The 15,011-nt window shown below is 44.2% G+C and overlaps 1 protein-coding gene across 1 annotated transcript in view; it reads left to right on the plus strand.

Moving 5' to 3' along the window:
• Positions 1 to 827: 827 nt before the first annotated feature.
• fibcd1a (fibrinogen C domain containing 1a) overlaps positions 828 to 15,011 on the plus strand; it is a gene marked incomplete at its 3' end in the record, with an annotated part of 22,640 nt that continues 8,456 nt past the window's right edge. The window contains exons 1-4 of the mRNA XM_084439667.1: positions 828 to 1,225; positions 3,744 to 4,223; positions 13,689 to 13,848; positions 14,219 to 14,355. Coding sequence (XP_084295793.1) covers positions 1,154 to 1,225; positions 3,744 to 4,223; positions 13,689 to 13,848; positions 14,219 to 14,355 — 849 coding nt within the window. The 5' untranslated portion in view covers positions 828 to 1,153. The remainder of the gene's footprint in view (positions 1,226 to 3,743; positions 4,224 to 13,688; positions 13,849 to 14,218; positions 14,356 to 15,011) is intronic.

Here is a 15,011-nt window from a genome sequence, read left to right on the forward strand (position 1 = left end):
AAGAGACTTTGTTCATATCTAATTTGTTTTTGGGTGCGCTGGCTTTGGGTGTTTAGGGGTGTTTTTTGGACAGGCTAACTGTGACTTCATTGTGTTGCACTAGCATTAGCCACCACTATGCAGTGGAAATTGGAACGACCCAAAGCTATCTACAGCATGGAATTAACTGAAAATGATCTCCCTGAGTCAAAAACATCATAGGTAAGTCGAAAATGAGGCCCTAGTTCAAAACATTCCTGAATATCCCTTTAAGTAAATTAGGCTGTCCAAAATTCGGAAATACCCCTTTAAAATAAGCACACCCTCCCGCTCCTCGGTTTAGAAACAATATTTTTTCCCCGGCTCGATGGAGGAGTGGTGTTTCACAAGTCTCAGTATTCTTCACCTGGAGGTTCTGTCGTGGTTGACTCGTCACTTTTCTTCGCCAATAGCCCTCATCCTTACCTCAATTCTGTCTGAAACACATAAACACGCGCACGCACGCACGCACACACACACACACACACACACACACACACACACACACACACACACACACACACACACACACACACCTCCCGCCTCGCTAGCACAGGCGCGCAGGGGCTGACTGTATCGTCGCCGCGCAGCTCGTGCCCAATGCTGCATGTGAAGACAGCTCGAGCGGAATTCTCCCACACCCGCGCTGACCGTTACTTCACCGCGTGCGTGTCTACCTGAGCCGTTGGTCCAACTGAGCTTGGACGCCTCGGGAGAAGCATTTCCTCAACATCTTGTTGGTGAGGTCGGGATCTAGGTTGGACTTTAAACGGGGCTGAAGTTGTGACAACATCAGACGGACTGACGGACGTAGCCTATTGCAGAACAGGAAAAATCTCTCTACAACTAGGCTATTAATATCTCCCTGTCGTGGAATTAAAAAAGGAATTTGTTCGTTGCAGGAGATCCTACATGTAGGTCTATGTGTGGTTTCAAGGTGTAGGAGTAGCCTAGGCTAATAGACCCCCACCCCTGTTGTAGACCTGTCAGGTGAAGTAGCTATAGTTTGTCTGTGGACCTATTTCTCCCTGGGTTGACCATTCAAAGCTTACTGTGATACCACAGGCTATAGCCAACAACCTCAATCTGTTAAACTATCAACAATGTCAAATCTCGGATTTAAGATTTTCACAGGATGGTAAACGACCGTTGGAAAATCATGAGCAGTGCCTCCGAGCTCGAGGAAGGACCGAGACACAAATCTCAGGTAGGGAAAGCTACAGTACGCTAGCCACCTCCCGCTGACACTCTTCTCCTCCCCTCCTCTCCACCTCTCCTTCCCTCCTCTCCACTTCTCCTAACACCGTAGTCTCTCCTCCTGTAGCCCATTCCCCCTCTCCTAGTCTCTTCTCACCAGAAAGTGTGACTAATAATATGAGTGGGAATTTGGAGTGGTCAGAAGATAAGATAGATGTCTTGCTGCATGCGCACACACACGCACACACACGCACACACATACACCGAGCCGAGCCGTAGCCTATGTATGATGGATGTGTGGTGTAGGCTAATTGTTCTCCTTGTTCTTGCTGGTCTGGTTTTCTGGTGGTGTGTGACTAGGAATTGCAGCTCACTGGGACACCAGGCTCAACCCTATTGGGTGTGCAAAGTCACACACACACATACTGTACAAGGCAAGGCAAGTTTATTTGTATAGCACATTTCAGCAACAACATTTAAAGCATACAGGCACACACAGACACACACTCATACATACACAAACACACACACAGGCACACACACACACGTACACAGGCACACACACACATTCATTTTTTCTCTCTCACACACACACACACACACACACACACACACATTCTCTCTCTCTCACACACTCACTCACATACATACACACACACACATACACACTTTGATCAATACATGGCTAATAGCAGAGATTATTAGCTGCGGCAGGTATAACAGAGCAGTTTAATCAGGCCTCCAGGCTGTTTGTAGACTACTGACAGACACCTCGGCCTCTAGATCTGGCCCATAGCAACACTTCCACAACACCAGAGAGACACTTGTTGTCTGACTGGCATGTTTGACTGCCGACTGACCACCGAGCCGTTGTTGACTGACTGTTACCTGCCCAATATATGACTGACGAGTGACTGCCTGTTCACTCATTTCAGTCCTTCGGTTGTCCGGCTATTGTTGGCTGTCGGTTTAGTGGCTTCTGTCCTGTTGACTGGCTGTTGACTAGGTGTTGTCTGTCTACTAGACTAAACTAATTACAGCCTAATGATCTCCATCTGAAGGCTGAGGAGTCTCAACAGAAGGTGCAATGACTTTAGTTACACTTCAAAAGACTGATTTTAATGTGCACTAGGTGTATGTTTGTGTGTGTGTGTGTGTGTGTGTGTGTACGTGTGTGTGTGGGTTGTTGATGGTCACAGTAACTACCCACAGTACTAGGAGAGGAAGAATGTCTGGCTATCTACAGATGAGGACTGACACACACATACGGCCATATGACTGGCCTTGTTGGCAAGATGATCAGGCACGCACACACAAGGAAGTGTTGTAATCTGCCTTCTGGAGGGGATTAGTGAGCTTGGAGCACCAAGACTAATCACATCTTTAGTCCTTCTAGAAAAGCACACACGCACACCCCAATACAGGCATGCACACACACACACACAGACAATCAGTCAGGACGCTAGGACAGTACAGCACATGACTGACATACTGTAGTAAAGTGTGTTGCTCTTAGTGAGAAAAGCTGATGAGATGAGGCAACAGTGAGTCTGACTCCTGCTCTTCCTCCATACTGACATACTGCAGCCAGGAAAGACAGACAGGCAGGCAGACACACAGACAGACACAAAGGTAGACAGAAACTGTCTGTCTGTGTGCTTGTCAGTCTCTGTGTGTGTGGCTGTCTGTGTGCCTGTCCATCTGTCTGTTAGTCTGTGTGCTTGTTAGTCTGTGTGTATGTGTGTGTGTGTGTGCCTATCTGTATGCCTATCCGTCTGTCCATTTGTCTGTCTGTTTGTTGTGTGCATATCAGTCTCTGTGTGTGTGTGCCTGTCTGTCCGTCCATCTGTCTGTCTGTCTGTCTGTGTGCTTGTCAAGTCTCTTTGTGTGCCTTTCTGTCCATCTGTCTCTCTGGCTATCTGTCTGTCTCTCTGTCTGTGTGCTTGTCTGGCTGGCTGGCTGGCTGGCTTGCTGTCTGTCTTTCTGGCTGGCTGTGTGCTCTTCAATCTCTGTGTGTAACATCTGTCTGTCTTTCTGGCTGTCTGTTGGTCAGTCTGGCTGTGTGCTTGTCGGTCTGTGTGTGTGTCTGTGTGCTGTTAGAGTAGGTCCTCCGACTTATGGTGTTATGTGTCTCCCTCTGTCTGAGCCAGAGGAAACTAGATACAGAAGATGGAGAAAGGGAGACAGGAGAACATGATAGAGGAGGGTGAAGGAGAGAGAGGAGGGGAGAGGAAAAGGTTGAGGGGGAGTGAGCCAGAAAAGCGTCTGTTGTGTCGACTGGGGAAAGCTGGTCTCGCACTCTGTCAGTCTATGTGTGTGTGTGTGTGTGTTGTGTGTCTGAATATGACCATTCACATTCTGACAGCCAGCAGATCTGCTTTGTGTATGAGATTGGATGCGCTTGTTGTTTTCAGAGAATGAGTCCGCTAGAGGAATCTACATGATGTCATTAACAGTACATAACACTACAGTAATCTGTAATAATAAATCTCATGTTGTCCCCCCTACTCCCCCCCTCCTCCCCTCAGAGGGGGTGTAGCTACCTGCTTTGCACGGTGCTCCTCTTCGTTGTCGTTCTACTGGCTGTCATGGTAATGGGAGTCATCCTCCTGATGAGCCACTACCAGATCAAACCCCCAGGCCTCGGCGGAAAGCCCGTCGTCTCCACCAATCAGAACGAGGACAACGCCTTGGTGACGGTCGACGGGGGCGACGGCTCGCGCGTCAATGTGTTCATCGACCCCAACTGTCCCGACTACGGCGCCGACTTCCTGCGTCTGGAGGGCGTGCAGGCCTCAGTGCTGCGCTCGCTGGCCGACCATGACTCAGACCTACGCTCCGGGATGGGCCAGGACCACGCGCTGTTGGCCAAGCTGGCGGAGGAGGTGACCAGGCTGTCGGCGCACGCTGGCGCCCTGCGCCAGGACAACGAGGCGCTGAAGCGGGGCCAGGGGAGCCTGGGGGAGGAGCTAGGCGCCCTGCAGGCCGAGCAGGGCCGGCTCACACACGTGAGGACAGACTCGCACGCACACTTACGAACACATGTAGTTGTACACACACACAGACACACACGCACATATAGGCTCGCATGCACACACGCGCAGCCGCAGACATAAACAAACACACACATACACAGACACGCACATACTGTACATATACTGTAGTATGCACACACTCAAGCACGTACTCAGGCACACACACACACAAGCACTCATACAGACTTGCAGACACACAAATACGCACGCACACAGGGCTGAAAATTAACACCTGTCACCGGCCAAATGCAGGTAAAATTTCCAATTGGGACTAGATTTCGGAAGGCTATCTGAAAAAAGTATATACTTGGCCGTTAGATTTTTTCATCTACAGTCCCCTTGGCAGGGGACTCACCGTGAGCCAAAAAGTAAATTTTCACCCCTGCATGCACGCCTAGCAGTGTTGAGGTTAGGGAGAGTGAGGGAACTCGAACTCTCTGATCAATACTGTTATTCATATTGATGCTAAGGCCAAGGGTATTTATGTGTGTATGTGTGTGTGTGTGTGTGTGTGTACTTTGATGTGTGTGTGTGTGTGTGTGTGTTTGCATGTCTGTATGTGTGTGTGAAGTGTCTGTCCCCACACGTCTGTGTACAGTATGTGCGTGTACAGTATATGTCTGTGTGTGTAAGTGCGTTGCAGGGTGTGTGTGTGTGTGTGTGTGTGTACTGTGTTTGTGCGTGTGTGTGTGTCTGTGTGCCTTTGAACCCTGGGTGTCTGAGTGGGCAGAGGAGCAGAGAGGCTAATGAGCCCTAGAGACACTTTATAGCCCTCCTCTCATTATTCAAGATTTCCATAACCTAGAGGATACACACATACACACACACACACGCACAACTATGTATTACTATACTTGTGAGGTCCACCTAAACTAAAACCTAGCCCTAAACCCTAACCCTAACCTTTGATCATAAAATTAACCCAAAACTTGTGAGGACCATCCCCATGTCTTTACAAGTTAGCATTTTTCTTGTTTTACTGTTCTTGTGGGGACATTTGGTCCCTACAAGTATAGTTTAAAGCAGGGGTGTCAAACTAATTTTGGTTCAGGGGCCACATACAGCCCAATCTGATCTCAAGTGGGCTGGGCCAGTAAAATAATAGCAAAATAACCTATAAATAACTTCAACTCCAAATCTTTACCTTTGTTTTTCAATATTTCAATATTATGCCTTAATTTATAATTTAGCCTACATATGTGCATTATAACTCACAGATCACAGTGGATCTACAAAGGCACAAAACATTTATTCACAGATAGGCCTATGGAACTGAAAAAATGGCATTTCACTTTAATTAAAACAACTTGTCTATTTTAATATACAGTAGATACATTTTCACATCTGACCACCTGAACTGACTCACCACACTATGCACAAACTATAGTGGGAGCTATGAAGAACACTATCACCCTGCCTTGTAAATGTATTAAATTCGTACATTTCAAAAAACCATAAAAGTGATAGCAGTGCATGAGCAATAGAGTTACACCAGACCAAACTATTTTGTGCTGAAGCTGCTGACTGATATTATACTGCACAATGTTCATGGTCTTTAAATATTACATTACCACAGTAAATGTTATTTTTCACAGAACTGTATTCTTCAGAGTGCAAAACGTCTCTTAAAGAGCATTACAGAAATTTGACTTGACCTACTCGCTGTTTAACCCCCTCCCCTCTCTTTCTCTCACTGCGGCCTACCGGCTGCTCCTGAAACTTGGCATCTTTTAGCCTTCACGATTGCATCAATATCAGGTGTCAAATCCTGAGTAGGAGCCAATTTCATAATATCATTTAAGTGCTTGTGTGTTAGCCTTGAGCGCAGCTTTGTTTTACTGATGTTCATTACAGAGAAAACCTGTTCACAAAGATAGGTAGTCCCAAACATGCATAAAACCTTTGCAGCCAGGGCTGTTAATTTGGGGCACCCTGGCAAGAGATACTGATAAAATGTGTCCAAGCCCACCGAGGCAAATTTGTCCTTCATACCTGAATCACACTGCAAGTCAATTATTTCGAGTTGGATGTCAGCGGGCAGATCAGAAGCCTTGACTGTGAATGGCGAGCGAAAAACTGCAAATTCTGTCTCAAGTTCACCGAAGACCTGAAACCGTCGCTCAAACTCCTGCAGCAATCCTGTAATCTTGTCTTTGTATTGATCCATATCAGCATTAAGTCCGGTCGCACGCACATCTCTTAGACAAGGGAAATGAGCGGTGTCACCGCTAGATAGTTGTGTCTCCCAGAGTGACAGTTTCCACTTGAATGCGCGTATGCTGTCATAATACTGAGTGACAACTTTTTTGCGGCCCTGCAACATTTTGTTAAGATTATTCAGGTGCTGATAATAAAATGCCTGGACTATGGGCTAGTGTAGGCCATTGCTAGCCTCTACCCACAAGCCTCCATTGCATTGATCATAAGCCTACTAAGAGAATACCAAGGGGAGTCTTGATAAGCTTTTATCATCATGATTTATTAAGTCTTTCAAGATACATGATTTGCATTAAAAATATAATCTCTCTCACACACAGTCATGTAATCCAGTAAATCTAACTCCATAACAAATTGCATTAGGCCTACGTAACTAGCAAGCTAACTATAGCAAACGAAGTCAATGTAGATAGCTAGCTACGTTATTAATTAGCTTAGCTAGCTACGTAACTAGCAAATGTAAATAGCTAGCGAACTAGCTATAGCGTCATTTCTACCACGCCCTTAGAGAAAGGCGATTCGCCAAATAGAAAGTGATTGACAACCGTTTCTAGCAAATGTAAATAGCTAGCGAACTAGCTATAGCGTCATTTCTACCACGCCCTTAGAGAAAGGCGATTCGCCAAATAGAAAGTGATTGACAACCGTTTCAGGCTAAATGAGTTTTTGATTGACAAGACGATTGTCAGCCTGTGATTGGCCAAAGTAAAAATTGATTGACAGTTGACCCGCCCCCTCGAAGTCTCCGGCCTGCAGAGATACACACTTGTCCAGGCCTGCAGAGATACCCTTCTCGAATTTTGTCACAACGCCTGCTTTTCTCCCGATCATTGATGGCGCACCATCTGTAGCTAGGCTGACGGCACGGGACCAGTCCACTCCGACCCTGTCCAGCGCTCCAACGAGAGAGCTGATAATGTCATCCGCTGTTGTAGTATCCGTCATAGGTACCAACCCAAGGAACTCCTCGGTGACTGTCAAAGTCTCATCAACACCACGAATGAATATGGCCAGTTGAGCAACATCTGTAATATCAGTGCTCTCATCAATTGCAACCGAAAATGCAACAAAAGATTCATTTGGCTGTCCAAGTCTGCCGAGACATCTGAAATTCTATCTGCGACAGTTTCCTCGTTAGGCTAATGTTGGCAAAGGCCTGTCGCTTTTCAGGGCACACAATTTCTGCAGCCTTCAGCATGCATGTTTTCACGAACTCACCCTCAGAAAATGGCTTGGATCCTAACGCTATCTCGTTAGCAATAAGGTAGCTAGCTTTCACCGCTGAATCACTGACCTCTCGGCTACGGGTAAAAACAGACTGCTGTTTCTTCAGACCCACTAACAATTCATTTATCTTCTCTATTCTCAGTTGTCCTCGCAAATGGTTGTATTTTTCATCGTCTCGCTGGCCGGTTTGAACCATCTGGCGGGCCGGTTTTGGCCTGTGGGCCGTATGTCAAAAAAAAAAAATCTAACTGAATATGTCCATTAGTGTTGTTATTCCGTCACTTTTAAGTACTATAAAACTCCTTTTTCTATGCCCAATTTCGCCCTCTACAAGCTCACCTTGTTTTGTGGGTGTGTCAAAGAGAGCTGTCAGTCAGAAGTGATTGACAGACCACGGCCCCAACTTCCACACATTTGTTGTTTGTAACCATAGTTACCTCGACACAAGGAAGTGTACAGACATTTACAAAGTCCTTAATATAAGAAATGTGAGATGTCACACTACCTATTTTTTTAACCCTTTTTTTTTTTATTGAAAAGAAGCATAAACAAAACCAAACATACAAAAGGTCATCATGGGCCGTACAGTCAGTGTCAAATCACAATTTACAGATATCACAATATACAATATAACATTATCAGTGGCATACGTACATAATACATTTTTCCCAATACTTGTCACATTTCTCCAATTCAAGCCCTAAACTAACTAAAAGTGAGTCTTTCCATACGGTGTATTTCATTTATGATCCCTACCCATTGGTCCCTTTTTGGAGAATCAACCTGCAACCATTTACGTGTTATGGCTTTTCTACTACTTGCCAAAAGTATCTTCAATAAGTATTTATCCTCATCTATAATAGAATATGGGACTTTTCCTAGGTATAATGTAATGAATTAGTAGTCAAATTCCACTTCTAATATCTTCAATCTCAGTTGTCACATCTCACCAATATGATTGTATTTTCGGACAGGCCCAGAAAATATGGAAATGATCAGCCAGTACACCTGTTTGCAGTGCTGATAGTTTGGGAGTGATAAAAAATCTTACTAGACTCCTCCACCCAAACTCCCTCCAGGATCTTGAGTTCGAAGTAGCTGCCTGTGTCTCACATATTTCTGTCCAGTCCTCTCTTATTTGGGAGCCTGATTCTTTCTCACATTTTAGTTAAATGTATTCTGTTGATTGATTTTTAGAGGCTTGTATACTTCCATATAATCTTGAAACCAAACTTTTATTATTACTTTGTCTTTGTTTTTTATATTTTTGTTAAAATAATCCCTAACTTGCAGGTATCTGTAGGAGTCCAGTTTTTCTAATCCAAAGGAGTCTGATATGTCCTGATAACTCTGCATTTGTCCGTTAGAGGTGATGACTGAGCAGAAAGATGTAATACCTTTCCAGCCCCATTGTTTAAACTTTACGTCCATTCTAGCCGGAGCAAATCCCGGGTCATACGCCACCCAATTTAAGATACCAGCATGTTTTTGTGCGTGGCTGTAAGCCAGCACAAAAACTCAGACTCAGATAGATAGTTGTCAGGTTATCACTCCCTCACTCGCTCCCTCCCTCCCATCCTCCGTTGAATGTTGACCTGCATTTCTCTGTTGGCACCACAAAAGGCAGTAGTCCCAGCCAGGGCTTAAAAACGAAATTATTTTTCAATCGGTTCGCTCCGAGCAGAACCAGAATATTTAACGTTTCCGTTCTCGTGTTCCGCCACCAACATAGCGTTCCTGAACCGGTTAAGAACGAAAAATAACGTTCCGTTCACTGTTCCGGGGGTGTTAGCCTATTAAGACTCTATAGGCCTACAGTATTTCTTGTACAAATATTTTCTTGTACTGTTGCTGCAAGCTATTTTATTCTGCGCCTGTAGGCCTATTGTTTGTTTTTATTTCGTTTTGTAATGTTTTATGTTATTTATAAATAATTAGTCACCTCATTCATTCATCTGCACAATCCCTATTGTTTATGCTGCGTTCCTTTTGTATGGGAGCTCCGGATTTGGCGCCTATACGCCTAATACGTAGCCTATCGTCTGACATCCGCGGTCTTTAATATTATAGTAATTTAACTTATGCTATTCAATGATCAGGGTTGCACGGCACATTGTCACTAAAGTGTGCTCATATTAATTAATGTAGCCTAATCATTTGGTTTGTGAAAGTCAAGACGTGACAGAAATCTGTGCAACAATAGGCTATGACTAGATTCCAAGAGGCGCGCTCGCTTTCACAGCCTAATTGCCGAGTTGAACTCTGAAGGAGGCAGACCATTAAATTCGCAAAACATAGGTTTATGCATACTAGTATACATCCAAGCAACTGTACTCCGTGTTTTAAATAGCCAAACCATACTTGGAGCGAGATGCGCAACGAGTGAAAATTGGCTTCCGCTGAATGTTGGTTATAAAGATAGAGGAACTTTATTGCAGACACGCAGGTCCATATAAAACATTATATTTGCACAGTAGGCAGGTCCATATAAAACATTATATTTGCACAGTAGGCTATTATTTCTTTCACTTTATTATTTGCATCATTCTTTTGGGACCAATGTTGGAATAAATTTGCCTTCGAACGTTATTGCCCTCTCTGACATCCGCGGTCTTTATGTGAAATCTAGTTTTAGCCTACTGAAACATTACAGGCTATAGGCTAGCCTACTCTTCTTCAATTAAACAAAATAAATCACATTGATATCTTTGCTAAGTAATAAGCTGTAAGGACAGGCTGAACTACTGTTTTGCACAGGCAAACAAAGGAGAGTGTGTGACAGCCCTGCACAACGCGTGCAAATTGGCTGCCGCTGAGTGGTTGGGAAACATCAAGAATAGTCATGCATCTTAGCTTGCAGAGTTTGAGAAACATCCTCAATTTTTCTAAATAGCACTTATTGTAGAAACTTGGGAATCCTGTTTTTAGACTAGTCATGTAATCGGTTACAAAACCACCGTCTAGTCATCAGTGAAAATAGTCGCTGCGCACATCCATAGTCGGAACTAGGCTATGCATGTTGTGTGTTGTTGTAATATCTAAATCTCTTCATTTTGCTAAGCAAGCATTTAAGATCCTGACTGTGAAATAACAGATTTAGGGGCCTAGGCTACATTACAAAAACAGGACAAGATGTAGGCTACAAATTTAATTAATTTAATTTAGCCTATTCGGCCATAAAAGGCTCAGCTTTCTTCTTTTTTACAATTATTTTTAAGTTATATAGGCCTACTACAAAGAACGAAAAAATAACGTTATTAACCGGTTTTAAAGATTTCAAATTAACGTTTCTGTTCTGGAACAATTAAAGACCATTTCGTTTTCGTTCCTGTTTCTGTTCCTCGTAAAATACCGTTCGTTTTCGGTTTTCGTTTCCGTTCCTTGAACCGGTTCGGAGCCTTGGTCCCAGCACACCAAAATAAAGAAGGACACCAAAATCAACACGGCAATCTCCACTGCACAAGTAGAGTAGCGGTAAAAAAGAAAATAGCCTACCCTATAACACTCTTGGGTATTCGGTTCACTGGTAGACTCAAAAATACTCCCATTCAGCCGGTTCAAAGATACAATTTATGCGGGCCCAAAGCGCAAGGCTGATAACTTAGTAGCCTTAGCCTACTGTTTCTCCTTTGCTTGGAGCAATAGCCTAAGCAGCGATAGTCCAGTCTATAAGTCAGTGTTTAGACAATTAAGTTAGCCTAATGCCTGTCGATCTGTCCGTACTATAACATGCAACGTTAAATGAGCTAGCCTACTCAAAAAGAAAAGGCCAGGCGATCAATGTGGGCCTGGTCTCTTACCCCTCATTTGCCTCATTAGTGTCAGGTGCAACCGGGGAGACACGATGAAAACTCTGTAGCCTCTCTCTCACGCGCTACTAGTCTACTGTTTGCCGACGTCGGCCTGCACCTGCCTTCTCCCACGTTGCTAGTTTCCGCTGCTTCGGCACGTCACACTACCTTTTAACCACCAAACATTATAAAGATACACGCTACCTAACAGGCCATATCCTCGAATTTGCGTTCTTTTGAAAAAGTACGATAAAGGTATAGCGACACCGAGGAAAAGCACCCTGCAGCCGGCCACGCAAGCTTGGAGGCTTGGGCTAGGCTTGTTAGGTACATGCCCAACAGACCACTCAGGTCCTCCGGTACTGAACTCCTAACAGTTCCAAAAGCCAGGACCAAGAGACACGGAGAGGCAGCTTTCAGTTTCTATGCCCCCAACCTCTGGAACACCTAAGAAGGGCTGAAACAATGGAGATCTTTCTAGCCTACAATCAGTAGCCAGGACCTAGATCTGCTTATGAATCCTCTGTATACATTGGTGTATATCGTGTTAAAGACATAGGCTACTTTTCATAAAACGGGGGATGTTCTAAAATATTTATATTAATATCATTAAGTGACATTGGCTGCAACCTGACCTCCAGGACCTGCACACCTCCAGAGCCCTGAAGCGCGGGACCTGGACCTCTCAAGTCCCAGTATTGGGAATGTAGTTAGTGATCGGGCTACAAGAAAAGGGGACAAATTATAAAAGCGATTAGTAATAGCATAGTTATTTTGGATATACAAAACAGCATAAATTACAACAATAGGCTATTTATCGGTAGGTCTACAGCATATTGAATGTAGTTTGAGCGAGAGAGTACAATTGGGAGATTCTTGGGGAGACAAACCTCTAACCAACTTTGACTTTGAAACGTTGTGTATAGGCCTATACGACAAAGCACACTGTGTGTTGCGCTGTGCATGTTACTGCCATTGCACAGGAGGGCTAACGCTACGAAATGCATACTGTAGCATAAATGTCAGCAGGTCGGCTGTATGTTAGTTTGGGTGGGATATATGTGGACATCGACTTCTACACAACTTTGATTTTGTTATCAAACTAGCTATAGCCTATAGCGACACGCTCAGTCAGCTAGCGGGCTAACGTTAGCCTAATTCGAACTACCCTTGTGTCGAGCTTGCAAGTTGGTTAGCTGTAGGAAAAAGTCAAAGTTTTAAAATGTTCTTAACTTATCTATCATTGATGTGATCATTGGTGAGATGGTAATCAATCATTCTCTGTGTTAAAGCAGTAACGAGTCTGTGAACTTACCGATGGGTAATGTATATCTTTTTCTGTGGGCGCGGATGCAGGAGTGTTCCTGAGACACGGGGAGTGGTCATTTATCGCGTGACGTCACACGACAAACGAGCTGAAAATGGGACAAAAAAATTTAATCGTCTAGTTCTCCAAACTTAAAGAACACACACATTTGATAGTTCGATGGTGTTCACACAATGCCCCTATCTACCCAATATCATACAAAACAAAAAGTAAGGTTTTCACTGTATTATCCCTTTAAAGGAGTAGTTTGGTATTAGCATTATAAGCCCTGTTATAAGCTTATTTACAATCATATACAATGGTCCATAACATTTTGACAAAATGTATACTCTTGAGTATAGGCTACTCGTACTCTGTGAGATTAGTGCTCATTGCTCATGTCACAGCAAGTACACAATGGAGATGTGTAGAATATCCTTCAAAAACACCATAAACTCTTGTTCTCAAAGACAGTTGTCACTGATGTCTGTTGATGTTCTGACATTAAAAAACAGCACAAAGTATGCTTCGTATTGGGTTTTATTTATAATTTTATTAAATCCTTTGCTAGGCCCACAGACACACACACATACAGTGCACACTCATTTCACACTAATGACGCACTAGTTTAAACACACATGTGGAGAGGTGTTCTGGCTGGCTCCTCTCTAGACTGGCATCTGGCTCACAATACTCCCCACTGAGCCCCCTCCTCCGCCCACACACACACACACACACCAGCCAGGTACAGTGACAGCAGGTAGGATTGAAGCCTGAGCCAGACGCTGAAGTAGACGTCACACTGCTGTTTCCAGGAGAGAGAGAGAGAGAGAGAGATGTGTGTGTTTTCTTGTCTGTATGTTTGTGTTAACACTGCTCTGTGTGTGTGTGCTGCAGCTGCTGTCAGAGAGCCAGGTGAACATGGCGAAGGTGGTGAACTCGGTGGGCGAGGCTCTGAGCTCCATGCAGAGGGAGACAGGGAGCCTGAGGAGCCGCCTGAAGGCTGACATGCAGAGAGCTCCCATACGCGCCAGCAGAGCCAAGGGCTGCTCCAACGGTGTGACACACACACACACACAGCTTGCACAAAGTTGAGCGATATTACCCAATTGCACAACTCCAGTACTTCCTGAAATTAATAGACATGCTTCTCTATTTCCTGTCCTACGCTATTGGTTGAAGTGATTAATCAGGTGTGCCTGACTGCAGCACAATGATCAGGCACACCTGAATAATCATTTCATCCAATAGTGTGAGACAGGAAATAGAGAAGCATGTCTAATTTCAGGAAGTACTGGAGTTGTGCATATAGTGAATTGTAGTATATTACATGTAAATTGAGTGACTGTGTGTTTGTTGCATGCATTGTAGTATAATGAGGTATGTGTGTGTGTGTGTGTGTGTGCGTGTGTGTGTGTGTCTTGCAGGCTCCAGACCTCGTGACTGCAGTGAGCTGTTCTCCAGTGGAGTGAGGGAGGATGGCGTCTACTCTGTGTTTCCCACACATGACCCTGCTGGCTTCCAGGTCTACTGTGACATGACCACTGATGGAGGGGGCTGGACGGTGAGCCAAACACACTTACTCTGTCTCTCATACACACACACATGCACACACACACACATACAGTACGCTCACACACATAGACACACACTGACAGACATAGACGCACACACAGACTGACAGAAATAGACACACAAACACACACACAGTCACAAACACACACACACAACCTGGCAGACATAGACACATGTGGACTGGACACCAACACACACCAGGGTAGGAATTTCGTAATTTTAGGGGCAAGGCCATTTGGCCTTCCGTGTCACTCCAAGGCACAAAGGCCATTGAGTGAAATAAGAAAATTTAAAACAAACAGCTTAATAACTTGAATTTAAAGTGGTAGTTCAGTGATCCCTTTAACTGATTCTGAATGTTCTACTGAATTTTTACTACCCAAATAAGATATGATAACTGTGTTCTCTATGTCCAATGAATAAGAAATATGAATGACATAAAAAACATAAATAGCCTACTTTATTCAATTTTTAGTATCAAATTATGCCTCTATAATTTTGTTATAAGTCAGGCAATCTTGGTTGAATGATACGGAGCAAGCATGCCCCTTCATTGGAAATGCTATTGTAGCACTATATAGCCAAGCAACTAACCGAATGACAAAATCATCCATGCACTTAGCAGCACAATCCATTTCAGTTGCT

Source organism: Borostomias antarcticus (assembly GCF_949987555.1).
Source record: "Borostomias antarcticus genome assembly, chromosome: 6".
In the NCBI taxonomy this organism is placed as follows: Eukaryota; Metazoa; Chordata; class Actinopteri; order Stomiiformes; family Stomiidae; genus Borostomias; species Borostomias antarcticus.